General features: G+C 31.6%; 1 protein-coding gene across 4 annotated transcripts in view; it reads right to left on the bottom strand.

The window, feature by feature from the left end:
* LOC130664434 (GTP-binding protein REM 1) overlaps nt 1-9230 on the bottom strand; it is a 207444-nt gene extending 198214 nt beyond the window's left edge. The window contains exons 1-4 of one of the 4 annotated variants that reach the window (XM_057464299.1): nt 9052-9230; nt 8306-8970; nt 7041-7097; nt 4534-6736 (exon numbers count right to left, since the gene is read on the bottom strand). In XM_057464299.1, coding sequence (XP_057320282.1) covers nt 4534-6678 — 2145 coding nt within the window. In that variant the 5' untranslated portion in view covers nt 6679-6736; nt 7041-7097; nt 8306-8970; nt 9052-9230. Of the gene's footprint in view, nt 1-4533; nt 6737-7040; nt 7559-8218; nt 8971-9051 lie in introns of those variants that run through there. The other 3 variants (XM_057464298.1, XM_057464302.1, XM_057464300.1) reach the window with 3 other exon arrangements.
* Nucleotides 9231-18270: the final 9040 nt, after the last annotated feature.

The following is an 18270-nucleotide window of genomic DNA, read 5'->3' on the forward strand; positions in this document are numbered from 1 at the left end:
TAATGAGCCCAAGTTCTAGCCTTAAGCCACTGTTTGGGGTATTTTTTGGTAGTTTAAGGGCTTTTTTGAAGAATTCTGCCTGAATGGTTTCCAGACGGTCCGTGTAGGCCAATCCCCAAGTAGGAAACCCATACATTAGCGTTGAGATGGTGAGTGCGTCAAATAATTTGGTGCAGGCATCCCAGGAGTCGTTTTTTGCCTTGGAGAGAATGGAAATCACAGTTCCCAAGGCTATTTTTGCTTTCTTTATAGCTGTATCAGTTGCTTTAAGTCCAAGCGCTGAGCTGGATATTATAATACCAAGATACTTGTACGAGGAGACGACTTCTATTTTCTCTTTTTTGTAAAACAGATTATTTTTTTTTGTATATTTTATGCTACCGCCTGAACTAAATATCATCGCTTTAGTTTTTCCAATATTTACCGTTAACTCATTCAAATCACAGTAGTCTTCTAGTACTTTGAGTAGGGTGATGAGGTCTTTGAGACTAGCAGCAAGTAGGACCATATCATCCGCGTACAAAAGCATGATGAGGTCGATATAGTTGTTAAGGTTGATACCTGTAAGACCTCTACGCCTAAAAAAGTCCTCAATATCTGAGAGGAACAAAATAAAGAGCAGGGGGCTTAAACTCTCTCCCTGTAGCACGCCTTCAGTAACTTGGAATTTTTCAGAGTAGTCGGCACCCTGACGTATTTGTACCGTTGCTTTATCGTAGATATTCTTAAGAATGTCAATGAACTTAGGACTTGCACCGAGAGAAAATAGCTTGGTCCATAACTTGTGTTGGGGGACTGAGTCAAAGGCTCGGGTAAAATCGACAAATACACCATAAGCCTTGCCCAAGGCTTGCCTCAGTCTGAAGTGAATGGCTGATTGCAGAGTGTAGTAAGCATCCATGCAGCTTCTACCAGATCTAAATCCCATCTGTGTTTCAGGTATGATGTGGTTACTTTCAGCCCAGGTTGCAAGTCTCGAACGCAGTATTTCCGTAAAGATCTTGGTGATACAGTTTACAAGGGCAATTCCCCGATAGTTTTTAGGGTCATTTTTATCTCCTGCCTTGTGTATCATGATTAAAGATACTTCACTCCACTCAGTGGGTGCGACTCCCTGGTCAAAGATATTATTAAAGAGTGCCAGAAGACACCATTTCCAATTTGTAGGCAGATTTTTGAAAAATTCGTTAGAAAGATTATCCGGCCCTGGGGATTTACCTGTTTTAAGCTTGGTAAGGCATTTTTCTAATTCAAGGTAAGAGATTTCACCATCTAACTCAGGTACTGATCTTGGAGTTATATGTAGGGACATCGGTTGCACCCTGGGATAAACTTTTTGGTAAAAGTCGTTCCAGGAGTCAATGCTAGGACCTTTGCAATCTCGGTCTTTTTTGTGAACTTTTCTCACTGCTGCCCAGAAGTCTGATGAGTTTCTGACCCTAGAAAATTTTTCTTTGATATCCTCCACGTACTGAACTTTTTTTCTTTTTATTAGCTTTTTATATGCTTCCTTTGAGTTGATGTATGTGTCTTTGTCTTCAGCCGAGAAATTGGATTTGAAACATTTTTTTAGGTATTGTGCAGCTGATTTTTTGGCTATTATACATTCATGGTCAAACCATGGTTTGCGCTGTCTTCTGGTTTGGTTCAGAGTCTGGAGGTTCTTCATATCAGAGTGTGCAGCAGCTTCTTTGATGGCATTGGCAAGTACTTTCATTTGTAGTTCTATTTCGGTTGACTGGAGGAATTGGGCTGCTTCAGGTTCTGCGGCGGCCAGATAGAAGATGTATTTATGTCTAGCATCATGATTCCATTTGTATTTCTCAATCTTAGGTTGTCTGTGTGATGTATGCGAAGAAACTGAGCTAGATACAATTAGTTCCAGTTGCATCGGGAGGTGGTCTGAACCGGTCACTTCCGACAAAACTTGCATATCTTTAATAATGGGAAGAGCATCAGGACTCGCCCAAATTAAATCAATCGTGCTGGAACCATTGTGGTTACAGAAGGTCTTGTGCGCTGGAGTATCACTGATGGTGCGGCCGTTTAAAAGTGTATATCCCAATTGGCCCATGAAGTCAGTTATAATACGGCCCCTTTCATTGACAAAGAGATCTGTGGCTGTACGTTCAACACGTAGAGCTGAGGAATAAAGAATATCTCGGTCACTGTCGTCAAATGTACCCACTCTCGCATTGGCATCACCTCCTAGGATGATAGGGACATCATCCCATTTTTCTTGTATATCCTCTATGTCTTGTTTCAGTTTGGTGAGCAGACTCCTAAAAGTATTAGAATCAATTAGATTAGGTGTAAAATAGAAGAATCCAATTATTATGAACATATCATGTCTTAGCTGCAGGTAGATGAAACTCCAGTGGGCAGTGGATTTAATCAGTTTTGGAGCAAATTTGTCATGTATAATCGCTGCTAGGCCACCACTGGCTCGGCCTTTGGTACAGGTTTTGCTTGCTGGGGTCCAAAAGCATGTATATCCAACAAGGAATCCCACCGCGGGTGTGATCGAATTTGGTATCCAAGTCTCGTAGAGTAAATATATGGCAGAAGAATTTTCTTTGAAGAGTTCGAAAAAGTTACTGAAGCCGTTTACATTAAAAAAGCAGATTTTTGAGTTTGAGAGGTCACGAGGTATTTCTAGTTTTTTGGTGGTTGAGAACTGTTCCACTTTTTGTAGTATGGATAGTTTGTTGTCTTATTGCAGTTTTGTCGAGTATTGCTAGAGTTTGTATCAAGGTGTGTCGAGTTATCAGATGTATTATTATTGAGTTTGCTTGGTGAACGTGTGGTGAGTGGGAGTATTTGGTTCCTCTCGTTATTCCAGGAGAATTCAGTGTTTCCAACAATTACTTTTTGGTGTTTGATTTGTACTGTTTTACCTTCTTTTTTCATCTCATACGCAAATTTACGGTTGTGCTTTTCAATTAATTTTTCGTTTAGAGATAGGTCTGAGCTTATATAGACATTTTGCATTGATTCCTTTCCTTTAAGCTTGTTTTTTGCTTTCATAATTTGAAGTTTAGTCTCAAAGGAGTCTAGCTTAACTCGTATTATGGATGGTTGAGTTTTCTTTAACCAATAACATTCGAGAGGCTCAGTGTTTATTTCCAGGATGTTATTAAATAGCGCTTTAACTTCTGCGCTTAGATTAAGAGACTTTTCTAGCACTGGAAGGCCCTTAATAATGATGTTATTCTTAATTAGATTTTTTTCGCATATTTCGAGTTTTTTCAGAGCCTGATTCAGAACTTGTAAGGAAGTATTATTCTTATTCGTGAGTTCTTTAATCTCTTCTTTTAGAAGAGAAGTATTGGAGAGATTCCCAGTCGTGATCACTTCTTCTACTTTGGTTAGTCTGTGGGCAAGAGATGATTTTTCTTTGGTGAGGTCTTGTATAGACTCACGAAGCTCTGCAACATCTTCTTTAAAGCTTCTGATGATCTCATCTTGCTTTTTCGCTATGTCTTCAAACTGGGTTTTAATGGTGGTATAGGAGACTTTATTTTCTTCTCTCATATTGTCTAGAAGATTGACAAGCCAGGCCATTTCACCTGGTACATTTAATTCTGATGCATCTTCCATACTGTTGCTTAAAGTTCTCTTCTTTTGAGAGTGCAGGGGAAACATTATAGGTTCCTGTAATACTTCTGAGTGAGGTCTCTTAAGTGAATTTTTGGGGACTGAGAGAAATTGATTTATAAGAGGTTGATTTCGTTGGAGATGATTGGGGTCCAGCTGAAATTGCTGGGGTTTGGAAGGGCGTCCTCTTTTATCCAGCCTTGACGTCTTGCAGGTGTCTTCACGATGCGCAATTGATTCGTCTATTTGTGTATTTGATTTAGCGTTCAAGTCAGATTCTTCAGAGCTTTTCTTAAACATGGTTTTGGAAGATCTTGAAGACCAGGGACACCATTTTCTTGATAAGCATCTCCTTAATAGCAAGCTGGAAGTGACTCACCTGAGTATAAACTTTTAGGTTATACACTGATTGCATGCAAAAGCACTCCACCGTCGTCGTACTTTAAATTGCTTTATTTATTAATGACACTTAGAAAGTTTTAATTACTTAACTGACCAACTGCAATTAATTTTAGTTAACAATACAGATTTAGTTTAAGACGTGGATTTAAGATTAAAATGATTGAGTACCATAAGCGCACATGTAAATTCTAACCTCAAAGGGCACTCTAACTAAAAATAAATAGCAAATAAATAAATTGCAAATAAAAATTAAAATCCTTTGATTATTTTTAAAGCCGAGTGGCTATTAGGCCTAGTTGCCAATATAGATTTAATTTAGACTCGATTTTTTAATTTAAAACAGTTAGGTAGTACTGGGCAGCCAGAAATTACGACTTGTCAGCTCGAGCGCCAACTCCGAATCCCAAAACATTTTCTTATAATGAAATGTGATTGTAAAAATAAGTAAAAATATCTTAAAAATATCTAAACAATGTGATTATCAATTAAACTTTTTTATGTACATAAAATTATTTAAATCAAAGTTTTTGCAATTCATTCAATCATTTCTATTACACAATAAGCATTATTCAATTGCTCATCATTAACATACGGTGTTAAAGTTTTCTTCACCCACACTGGCATACGATAGCATTTAGTTTTAACTTCACATAACAATATAATTGAAATTGTTTCTTGTAACGAAATACATAAGTAAACTCCAAAATCTGTTGAAGGCCGATCTAGTACTTCGTAGAACGGTTTTACAGTTGTAAAATATCGAACAGCTAAGAAATATTCATCGTTATGCCAAATTATATTCTGAATCACGCCAATTCTGTTATCATTATCAATAATAGTATTGTCTGTAGTATGAATAGAATAAAAAAATGTTGGTGTTTTCAAATTTACATATTGAACCGAGTTGTCTTTTAAACTATCACATATTGGACCATGTTCATGAACTTCGTAGGCTTTGAATTTGTTTAAATTTTTATCATAAATATCATCTTTCTCGAAATTATTACGTTCCAGACTTTGTTTGTGGATTTGTTGTAGGAGTTGATTGGATTTTCTAACTAGTGAACGGCTTAGTCTGATACTATTTTCGTATGTGAAAGCTGAGATATTATGTAACGAACCATAAAGTTTGTAATCGCGAACAAGATGAACGAGACCATGGGAGTTATACGATAGAAATTCTAATCCATAAAGATTTTCAGCATCGATTACAAATTTCTTTAAAGCTTCGTCAGCAAAATCCACATTTTCGATCGATGAAGTGTCATTTAATAATACACGCATCGACGCATGTAAAAGCAGAAAATTATTATAGTGATCAGTTTGAAGAATACCCTGAGATACTACTGGAAAAGTATACAACAGTAGTTGCCGGAATTCTGTAGCTTTAAACGTGTGATATTTGTCCAATTCTCGCGGAATTCTCGCAAATTCGCGTGGACAATAAGTTTGTAATGTTGTTAAACGGTTAGATAAGATATCTATTTTAAATTTTTGCAACTTAATTGCTTGACATTTTCCAAATACTACTGTTTCCACGAGTTTTTTTAGTACACCCAAGCATACTAAATGCATGTAATCAAAAGGTACTTGATCAACTAAATTCATCGGTAATTTCCGTATTGCTGACAAATTTTTGTGATGATCAACATCAGTTAATCCTCGGTACTCTTCGTCAGTTCTATGTAGATGGTTAATGCCCGGATATCGAGTCGATCGCTTATACGTTATACCTTCAACTTTGCATTTAGAGCAAGGATTTTTAGCAAAATGGGATACGTGACCTAGAACTGATTCTCGGGCAGGAGCGTCCCCAATAAAACAACGAAATTTAATTGGTATTATTTTGTTATTGCACTTGATTCCACCCTTTTCAATAATACTCTCTGCTTCATGAATGAAATCGTGAAAAAATTCTTCAAAACTATTCGGTTTGCTTGGCCCTTGATATATACCAACATGTTCTGGATTTGTGTAGCAAGGTAAGTTGATTATACGAATTTGAATAGGCCAAATATGAACTTTTTTGTTGAGGTCCGCCCTATCAGTGCTGAAGTCTATTATTAATTCATTAGGAACAGATTCGGTCGGTACCCGTGATATTATAGACTGTAGTTTAAATTCTAGACCAACATGGAGATATTCACCCGGCGACACAATCTTTGTTATTATTTTTTCACGAGATGTTTTCATTAATGCTCGAGGGTCCTTAGGTAAGAATAACAGGTAAGGATGAGTGCGTAAAACACGTAGTAAAGCCCTGCTTTGCGTTTGGTTAATATTATTTTCTACTAAACATTTTGCTAAGTTTTCCACAAAATTTTCTTCGTTAAATGAAACGTTATAAACATTTTTTACTTTATCTTCAGAAGATTCAACATCAATAGAATTGTCATTAATTTTAACATTATTATCGTTAATACTTTTGTTTTCATTGTTAAAACTATTATCACTGTTAATTTTTTCTAGATCTGCAGCTACAGTAGGTTCCTGAGGTTGTAGCGATTCACAAATCGTTGGAAAGTCAATATTCTCTGCAGTTTCTTGAGATAGGCAGCCTCCCAGCAGTAAATTATCATTGTGAAGTTTCCGAATTTTCCTTTTGTAGTCTTCAGTCAAATCACCCCAACGTTTTCGACCATTCAGCCGAAGAAAGTTTCCGTGAAATGTAGAGTCCATTATGATATCCCAAATGTTTAATTACTTCTTGATTCAATTAATAACATGTATACTCAACCTAAAAATGTTAAGATTACATGATATTGAATTAGTATATTAAAAAGAGCATACAAATAAAATTACAAATTAATTAATTCAAAAAAACCAAACACTTATCGTGATTTTGTAACATACAAATTATATGGTATATTTTCTATTTATATATTAAAGTATTTCAATGTAAAATGAAAAAAATTTACGCTTAAATTGATATAATATTTTTACTCCAATAAAAAAATTTCCTCATTAATTATAAATTTTCTAAGAAATTGCTATTTTATAATCTCTTATTAACAATTAATTGTAAATAATAATAATATTACCTGTTAATCAATGAAAACAACATAACCCTTCCGTGCTGCTCTTATATACAATTTAATCTATAAAAGTAAAAATTTATCAATTTTAAAACTTTCACCGTCCTTTTTAACAATAAAAAAATTTATGAAAAATTTTAATAAATTTTTTCAAGATTAAATCAACTTTCGAATAAGAATATTTGCAAGTATTTGATGTTGAATACAACTTTAATTTAAAGACAGTAAGGTAGTAAATAGAAAACACAAATACACTCTATACTATGTAAGTATATGTATACAATACACTCAACCAGCTCGCCTCACAATGGCCATCGAAGTTCGCGATATTGAACAGAATAAGCAGAAAAGAGAAGGAAAAAAATCAATACATCCGTGCACGAAGTATAGATACAAGGAGTCCGAACGTAATGTTGAACGAATGGTCTCTATTTAGGGGACAGATTTTTTGTCGGTAGAGCGCGCCACTTTTCATGAAGTACTCGTTTAAATCCTTACGCGGGAAGTTTTGTTACTATTGACAGCTGTGGAAAAGAATGTTCTAAGAAATGTGGAATTAAATAAAAGTTTTAGAAAATTCTTAGAAGCTTTTCAAGTTTTGTAAGCCCAATAATATAGAGAATGTTAAGAGAAAATCTACAAAGCTAAAAACGTGTGGTGTTAATGAATAATAATATATTAATTAGCAGAGACCATCCCATTTTATTCAATGAAAAAATATAGATGAATGCTGAGAAAAAAGTATTTAAATAAATAAAGTTAGTAACTACAGATAATCTTAATAAATTTACTAGTTAAAATATTTAAAAAAATTGCCAAATGCCAATTAATTTCAGTATTACGATAATAATAAAATATACTTATGAAAAAAATTAATTAACAAGTTATTATCAAACATATTATTTATTAAAATAGTATAAGTTACAAACAAAACATGTTTAATACTTATTAATAGTCAACGCGAGTTAATGTAATTTAGAAATCTTTCGAGATTTTTTAGATTTTACTTTTCTCTCTGTAGTACTTTTATTAAAACATTTGACTAGAAAATGCCCCCGCATTATTAAAAAATTATTAATTATTTTTTTTTGTTAATTCTTTCTTATGCTCATCACTCCCAACAAAAATAGAGATATTTTTTTTAGAAACATCATCTAGTATTTCAAACATTGTGTCAATATTACCTGTTTTTGTCCCAACTACCATTAACACAACTTCTTCTAAACTTTTAATTAAATTAAATAATTGTTCACTAGGATAAATCAACGCACCTTTATCCATCAATTCTATAAATTTGTCACGAGCCTTCACTACTCTTGACTGCATAGACTCTGTGCAATCAAATCATTTGGAAAACCGACCTGTTTTACGGGCTACATATCCCGCAATGTAGGAAATCACATAGTTGCTAGTTTGAGCAACATCATAATCATGTTCATATCTTGAGTCCACCGAGTTCAAAGACAGTTTATTGTTATTATCATCACCCTCATAATCACTTCTAGTGTTATCAAAATTATCATAGTCGTTATCACTATTTGTGCAATAATAATTATTATTATTATCATCATCATCATTATTAATAATGTCATTTTTATAGCCATTAACATCATTAATAATATTATTATTATTATTATTATTATTATTATTATTATTATTGTTGTCACTTGCATTATTAGAACCTGTATGCTCATCGCCAGTATTCGCTTCTGTACTACTGAGATTTCTAGATGCATTTTCAATGATAGAATCAATTTTTTTACTCCAGCTTTCTTTGTTCACATTGCATGCTTTAAACGATTCTCTGGTCTGCATTAATGAACCTAATAATTCTCCTGCAGTCACATTGGATCCTTTTTTGTGTATTAAGTTTTAAACTTCAAGCACATTCATAAATATATTACGCTTTTTCAAATTCACAGTGTTTGAAAGAGCCCTATCTCATGTCAATTATTAGCAATTAATATATTTTAGTTGCAAGATGTTACTTAGAAATTAAATAAAAACAAAACTTTACCGTGTGAACAACCCGATTAAGCTTTCTGCGTTGTAAAATATAGCGATGTTTGAAATTCATCCATCGAGCATCATTATTTGTTGTCTCCGTCTTACGTTTTTGAATCAAACGTCTCAATTTTCGGCAAGTAATACATCTGTACTCCACAACTTTTTTTTTATACCTTTCCTCCGGCAATAATATACCTGTACCCGGGAAAAAATGTTTTTATAAAATTTTGTACAATTTTATAAAATTTTACAAAATTTTAGTACTAACATTTTATAAAATTTTATAAAATTTTATACTGAAAATGGCCTGGTAAAATTTTATCAAATTTTATAAAGTTTTATAAAATTTTATGAAGTCTTATAAAAATTTATAAAATTTTATAAAACTTTGTAAAATTTCATAAAATTTTACCAGGCCATTTTCAGTATAAAGTTTTATAAAATTTTGTAAAATTTTATAAAATTTTATAAAGTTTTATAAAATGATTTTTTTTTTCCGGGACGAGTCACCCATCTAATTAATGGCCAACCTCGATGCTGCTTAACTTTTGTTATTGAAGACTCGTAGTCTGCTCCGCTCGTCTATTGGTCACTTGTAGCTTAGAAACATTCGTGGCTGTATTTATGATTACTCATGAATTCTTATCAGCCATATTTCATAGTATTAATTTATAATTATATATAAAAAAAAGATTTGAATAATTCAACTATCGACTGTTTAATGGACATAAAATTTAAAAATTAATCAAATTTATTGATTTTTCATGATTTTTATTTGTGAATTAATGACGAAACCTTCCCAGTGAACACATGACCTTATTTTGACGTCATATGTAGGTCATAGCAATGCCACGGCATCTGATGTAAATTTGATGTCAATCTGACGTTCTACATGATTTTAATATGATGTAAAGCTTGTGACATCATATTGATGTAAGCATGACTCTTGTATGACGTCATAGTTATGACTTATGTATTACGTACGTTTGACATAAAACCTACATCACATTGTTACGTAGTAATAAAGTCATTATCGTATATCATAATGACGTAATTTTAAAATCATACATTTTTGTCAGTAGCAAAGTCACGGTTATACGTAATATGGATGTCACTCTTAAATCATATCTTTACATCAGTGACAGGTCAGTATTTTACGCAATGCTGATGTAATTTCCGAGTCATAGTTTTTTATCATCTATTTATTGAAATAAAACAATCATAGAATGAATTGTCAAATATGTGTCAATGTGTAAAAATAACAACTAAACGTCGAACATTTTCGGGGTCAAAGTAATCGATACACTCGATAATAGATTATTCAGACGTTTTAGATTAAAACATTAGCGTGAGCATAAAAAAATTAACTTTATTTTTTTAAATGATATATATCGAAAATATCATTAAGGATGACAAAGAAAATGTAACGACAGTTTGAACTCTTTTGATATTATGATTCTAAAGTTTAAGTATCACAATTTTTCAATCGATTAAATTTCATACGATTTTGTGGAATTATTTAATGTTTCGCAAAATTTTATATAAGATTTTTTAAATTTCACATCACAACAAAAAATTAAAAAATTTGATGAAACTTAATGAAATTTTATACAATTATCATCGAGGCCCACAAATATTGTTTCTATAAAATTTCATATAAGTTCATGGAGTATTTTTAAATTTTGTAAAAATCCATCACGAAAACTTATGAACTCTGTCTTTTCCGGCATTTCACTCTAAATACATCAATTAAGCACGAGATTTGAACTCTCGTGATGTGGACCAGTGAGCAACGTTCAGGACTACCAGCCAAGAGTAGCCGTGTTCGAACCCAGGAGATGCCCAGGATTTTTTCATCATTTAACGTTATTTAATCTTGTTTCAGAATTCACAATGCGTTCGCGCGGTAATAATCAAATAAAAAATTCGGTATTTCATTTTTTTTTTTTTTTTTTTTTTTTTTCAAAAATATATTTTCCGAATTGATAATTTTGACATCACCTATATGTCATATTGACGTCATAAAATGTCACACAGACATCACATTCACGTCATGTATACGTCATTAGTTTTACATCATAATCTTACGTAAAAAAGTGGGAAATAATGAGTCACACCTGACTCATTCGTGACTTATATCTTACGTAAATGATGACTTAGCGTAACGTCACTCTGACGTCAAATTTATGTCAATGTGTTTACTGGGTTTGAACTTTTTCTTGAGTAACGACGATTTAATTTGAATTGCTAGTTGACAAAATAAAAGTTTAAAAACATTAAATTCAAAATTATCACATTATGTAATATATATATAAATATGTAAGAGAAAGGGGTGGCGGGGGTAGGCAAAACGAGGTACTTCTAAAATATTATAAAAAAAATTTTTTTTTTTAAATCTATTATAACCATCCCAAAATTACTTTTGTAAATATAATTGAGCATTATTTTGAATTTTTTTTGTTAAACTTTTTCAAGAATCGAGTGCCGGTCGAAAAATGTTAAAGACTTTTGTATTATGATAAAAACTATTAAAAACTTTTTTATCTTCCTTTGCATCCAATAATTGTGTGAAATATAATTTTTCTTAATGGAAATAACTTACAAAAAATTTTAATAAAATCAAACTTATTCAATATTCGGAATTTTTTTTTTCTACATTTTTCTGGGGGTACCCTGCATATATTTAGGTAGTCAATTATATTTTTTATAATATAATTTTCATATTTGTTTATCACCATATTTTGCCCACAAAAATGAAATTTTTTTTTATGGCCATTGAAAATTTTATCTATTTACGTCGAATTTCTAACAATTTTTATAATAATTTGTAATAAACTTTATAAAATTGTGTGAAATTTTCTCAAATTTTACAAAATGCTACCCTACACTAGATGCAATAGTGGCATCAAGTTCTCTAAAGTTTTATGAAATATTATAAAATTTTATAAAATTGTATAAATTTGTATAAGATTTTATAAGATCGCATATAATTTTATGAAATCGTATACAACTTTATAAAATTTTATAAAATTTCATCTACATATTACTTCTCTTCTAAGGACTTACTTCATAAAATTATATAAAATTGTATAAGATTGTATAAAATTTTATATAATTTTATGAAATCGGATAAAACTTTATAAAATTTCATACAATTATATCAAATTTCATTTAATTATTACTTCCCTCACTAAGATCTTACTTTATAAAATTTTATAAGATTGTATTAAAATTTATATAATTTTATGAAATTGTATAAAAGTTTATACAATTTCATAAAATCTTATAAAATTTCGTAAAATTATATAAAATTTTATCTAATTATGACTTCCCTTTTAAGATCTTACCATATAAAATTTTATAAAATTCTATGAAATTTGATAAAATTATATAAAATTATATGAAATTCTATGAAATTTCGCTGTACAGTCTTATAAAATTGTATAAAATTTTATATAATTTTATACAATTGTGTAAAACTTTATAAAATTTTGTTAAATTTTATACAATTTTATAAAATGTCATACAATTTTATAAAATTACATTTATTTATTACGTTCCTTACTCAGATTGTAATAGGGTAAAATAGATTCCAATGACTAATTAATTATTTCTAAAATTGGATTTGTCCACGGTCGATAACGGGCCCTAATTATAATTCGGTTTATTAAATTGAGTGATTCGACATGTCACCGGGTGTCGCTGATCAGTGAGACCCGAACATCCGCCCCTCTCTTTTGCTAATTAATTTAGTAGGGATGAGTTTTCCGGGGGTGAATCGAAGAGTTATAAGGGAGTGCTGGGCCAAAAATCGAGAGAGTTCGTTGGACACCCAGAGAGAGTCAATCTGACGACCGAAGGCGATGGACGCCAAGTGAAGACAAAGTGAACGACTAAAGTGATCAAACACATTGTAATACAAGGTTATCTAGTACATTGTGAATTAAATAATAAAAATTGTGACGGAAGCAAAAATACGAGGACGAAATCCGGACAACGGAAACCTGGAAAAGAACACCACTAACATCGAGCGATTGCTAGCAGCCGGAGCAGATCATCACTAGAAGTTCCTAGGACTGCTGAAATAAAATTGGAGGTAAATTATAATTACTTATGGCCTCTGATTAATTTTATTAATCTGGCAAATTAATTATAATACATTAATTAATATCTTTCCGTTGATCTCGCGTAAAGAAACGGATAGTTCAGGCTCTCCAGCCGTTCAATCTCGTCTTCTCGAAAGTTCTATCGCGTCTCGTTTTGTCGCCATTAAGTGTCCGAAACTCTGTAGTATTTATTCAAGGCTCTACAGCCAGAATAAAATAAAGTTGTCGCGTTAATAATCCGGTAATTAAAATTATTAATTTATTAATTTATTCCAGGCTCTCCAGCCGTTATAAATTAATTTATTAATTGATCTTAAGATTAATACAGGCTGGAATTTATTCCGTCGGCCGCATTAATTCTAAGATTCATTAATTTACTCGAATTACTCGAATCAACGTCAATAAAATCGGGAACCGTGTGACGCCAATTCACCGGCCTAAAATTCTAGTCAACCCGAAATCAAATTCTAGTCATTACGTGATTATTAAATTAATTTTAAGTTAATTAAAATATCTAAAAACTAAATAAAAGATACTAGAGTTTGGGTAAATTAAATTGTGAGTAAAATTGAGAAAACGGATTATTTTGAAAGTGAAATAAATTTAATTGTGAAAATTGTCAGTGAAACATTTAGGAATTGAAAGTAATAAACGAATAATAATTGTGGCAAATTAATTATAAAATTTAATCAGAGAAAATTAATTAGGAAATTTATAAGTGGTAAAATTAATTAATTTATAAATTACATTAAACAAATATAAATTAATTGATTGGAAATACAGTGAATTATGAATTGTAAAAATTTATGTGGGAAAGTTACGAAATATTGTTAAAACTAGAGTCAATTAATTTGTAGAGTCAAGTTAGAGTAAAGAAACTGTGTCTGTGATGTAAGTCCGGTGGACAAAGATTAAGTTAGGTTTAGGATATGTCCGGTGGACACTAGAAAATAAGAATATGCGGGTTAACGTCCTGTGGACGGTTTTTTAAAGTAGAAATTAAGGAAAATAAGGTTTAACGTCCGGTGGACGGTTTTTAATCAAGGTTTATTAAGGTTAAAGGTTTAACGTCCGGTGGACGGTTTTTTAAAGAGAGTGTGTGTGTGTGTTACGTCCGGGAGACGCTTAAAATACGTGTGTGTGTGAGAGTGTGAAAAACGTCCAGGGGACGAGATATTTAGTTTGTCATAAGAATATTAGTTTGTCATAAGTATATAAATTGTTAAACAAAAGGTTAAATAAATAATAAGCAAGGTGCTTAAAATAATTGAAATTTAAAAGCAAAGTTTTAATAAAATTTATTTCAGCCTGATCACTATTCCTCTCCTCTCTCACAAAATATAAATTTACAAACGACCCTGAGAATCAAAAATTACAATTAACATCCGGTTCTGGAAGGCCGAGTCCATCTTCCAGTGGCACCCTAATATTCGACTATAATACTTAGGTGCGACCAGACTTGGCAAGCTAATCACTCTGTCATAAGATCTTACTTGATAAAATTTTAGAAGATTTTATAAAATTTTATAAGATTTTATAAAATTGTATAAAATATTATAAAATTTTATAAAATTCTATGAATTTTTATAAAATTTTGCTGTAAAATCTTATAAAATCTTACAAAATTTTATAAAATTGTGTAAAATTTTATATTATTTTATAAAATTTTATAAAAACATTTTTTCCCGGGTACAAGTGACTGAACATCTATAAAAATAAAACATTAAGATTCAGTTACATGTTAAAAACGGTACTTGACATTTTAATTACTAAGTAGTGATAGCATTAGTTATTATAAAATAATGTGTCTAAATTAACGGTTACTTCTTGTCATCGTATCCAGTTCCACTGCAGAAAAAGCTATTTTCTAAAGATATTAATAATTGCCAAAGACAAGCAATTGATGAGATATTTACATTCATATCAATAACGATATTAGTTTTTGCATTCATTATCTATAACATAAGAAAAATTTTAATACTATTTAAATAATTAAATTAAGTCTGATTATTGCTATTGAAGCTTCTTACCGTTACATTTAAATCCAAATCAATTTTTATATGACAAACTAATTCCAGTTTCGAGCTTATATATGACAACGAAATAAAAGAATTTTTTATGAATGTCCAACTCCAATTTTTACGTAGTCCCGGGAAAAAATGATCAGGCCTGACCATGCCTGTTCATGTATGATCAGGCCTGAAATTAGACCTGATCATGCCTGTTCATGTATGATCAGGCCTGAAATTAGACATGATCAGGCCTGATCATACCTGTTCATGCCTGTTCATGTCTGAGGCCTTAAATACACTCAGGCCTGTTCATGGCTGTTCATGTCTGTTCATGCCTGACCATGTCTGTTCATGTCTAAAGCGTTATATGCGTTCAGGCCTGATCATACCTGTCCATGCCTGTCCATGTCTGTTCATGCCTGACCATGTCTGTTCATGTCTGAAACGTTATATGCGTTCAGGCCTGATCATACCTGTCCATGCCTGTCCATGTCTGTTCATGTCTGAAGTGTTAAATACAGTCAGGCCTGATCATACGTGTCCATGCCTGATCAGGCCTGTTCATGCCTGGTTATGTCTGTTCATGTCTCTTCATACATATAAAATTTTTTTGACCAAGAATCTATCACGTATAACCCGGGAAAAAAGGATCAGACCTGATCAGACATGAACAGGTATGAGTCTTAAGACTTTCAGTACTTTAAGTTCGTACGAGACCTATTTTTCAACTCAATCTCTTAGGTCAACAGGTAACGAGGCGAACTTTCAAGCGCAAGGTCCACGGTTCGAATCCTAGACACTCCCATATTTTTTATTTTTTTTTCATTTTTATAGAAATAATTATTTATAATTGTATATAGTTATGCATAATTATATATAATTATATAGGACCATTTTTTATATATAATCGTTTTACCAGAATGGGCATGAACAGGCATGAACAGACCTGATCAGACCTGAACATGCCTGATCAGGCCTGGTCAGGCATGGTCATTTTTCATGTCTGATCAGGCCTGAAGACTCATGCCTGCTCATGTCTGATCAGGCCTGAACATTTTTTCCCGGGGTAGCTGAGTTTCAAAAATTTCTTTGATTGAATAAAAAGAAAACTCCTCAGTCTCATTTATAACCAGCAAATTGTCATTTTCAATAGCAGTATTTGCACCGTCAGGAAAATTCGTGTTTACTAAATTTATATTTTCAGGTTTAACTACTTCATTTATAATTTCATGAACGGTACTTGTTTCAACTGAATTAAAACTACAGTCACCAATTATTGCGTGGTCAATTATATCAGAAGTGTTTGGAAGCTCATTATCTGATAACAAGCTATTATTATTGTCATTGCTGTCATTAATAATATTTGACTTTGGCTCAGCTTTCTTCTTCAAATGAACTTTCTGATATTCATACACGTATATACTACCATCTTTCAAAATCTCTCGATCACTTTTAATCACATCCACTGGATTAAACTGTAATTCACAAATAAAACTGGTAGCTTTCAATTCTTGGCCCAGAGCAGAAATCCATTTATTACGCAATTCTACATCCTTCAAAAAAAATTTATTTATATACTTCAAAAAATAAATAAAAATACAAAATTTTTTAAATATTAGTTAAAAATTATACAAGTTTATAAATTAATTATTAATTACACGAATTTTTAACATATATTATTTTGAGGTTACTCACTTTTGGTACTTTAAATAAAGCCACTTTTCGTACACTTTTACTTGCCATTCGGCCACTAACACAACCATGAACAGTACAACACCTTCCCATTTTTTTTTATGACTGCTAATTTTAAATAAATAAATTTATATTTTATATTTAAATAAATTAAACATTCGCGAGCCAATGCGTGTTACGTGTAATAATAATAATAGCATCGGTACGTCCTAAATTCTAACGCAGCCAGTAGCAGAAAAGAGAACTAAGATCTGGGTTTACTGTTGTGACCCCCTAATAGCACAGTTTGCTTGAGCAAAAGTTTACTGTACAAAAGTTTCGTTGAATTTTTCTTCAAATTCCCGTCAACTTCGGACTTTTCCGTTTTTTACGACAAGTTGTATGCAACTTGCTATTGAATTTGAGGTAAATTCAATGCCCGAATTAGAATGCAAATTCACTTCAAAAGTTGACTAGAAAAAAGTTGTCTTTAATTTTCAGGTAAATTTTATGTCAATTTATCGTTAACTTGACTTGAAAAATTGTTAAGTATATTTTTACGCTCAACTTGTAGACAATTTTATGTATAAATTTGCTTACCTTTTGAAATGGTAAGAATGAACATTACCGACCGTTTTTTTTCGTACAAGTTTACCTTAAAATTGAAGAAAAATTAACCGCAAATTTTTATTTTCAACTTTTGCTGTGAAATTGTCTGCAAATTCGGGCAGCAGATTTCAGGTAATTTCAACATTAAATTACCGTCAATTTCAATGCAAAGTGGCTATTAGGGCCATTAATACTATGAAAAAGCCTATACCGTTCGGACTCCTTGTATCCATACTTCGTGCATCCGCGTCTCTCACTGGGACTCCCAGTCTGGGAGAGCTTACTTACTAGATAGCGGCCATTGTTTTAAATAAATGCGTATTAACGACACTGATATACGTAATTATCTTTATTAACATTTCGTTTTATTTAAACGGTGTTTAAGATCTAATAATTATATCATAAAAAATTATTTATGTTGAAACTAACATAAAAATCAATCAAGCGGAGTTTGTTATTAGAATCTTACACCAAAAGTCATGTCTGGATATAATAGTGAGGTTAGTATTTTTTTTTAATTCCTTGCTATTACTTTTTTTTTTAACTTTTTTCTTGACTCGATATCAGAATGTAATTTTGAAAATTAAATTCAAGTAACATTAATTAATGTAACAGTTGTTTTAATTTCTTAATGCTATGCATTAAATGAAATATGATCACGCCTTGCTATCACTATATTTAATTTGAGAAGCTTTCCTTTATATGAATAAAAAAATTGAATACTGTGAATAAAATTTTTTTAATTTTATTTTCTCGTCAGTTGCTTGTCATTAAAATTTTGGACCTCAACGAATTAGTTTTTTACATCAATACATTATTAAAAATATAATC

Source organism: Microplitis mediator, chromosome 3 (genome assembly GCF_029852145.1).
Source record: "Microplitis mediator isolate UGA2020A chromosome 3, iyMicMedi2.1, whole genome shotgun sequence".
NCBI lineage: Eukaryota > Metazoa > Arthropoda > Insecta > Hymenoptera > Braconidae > Microplitis > Microplitis mediator.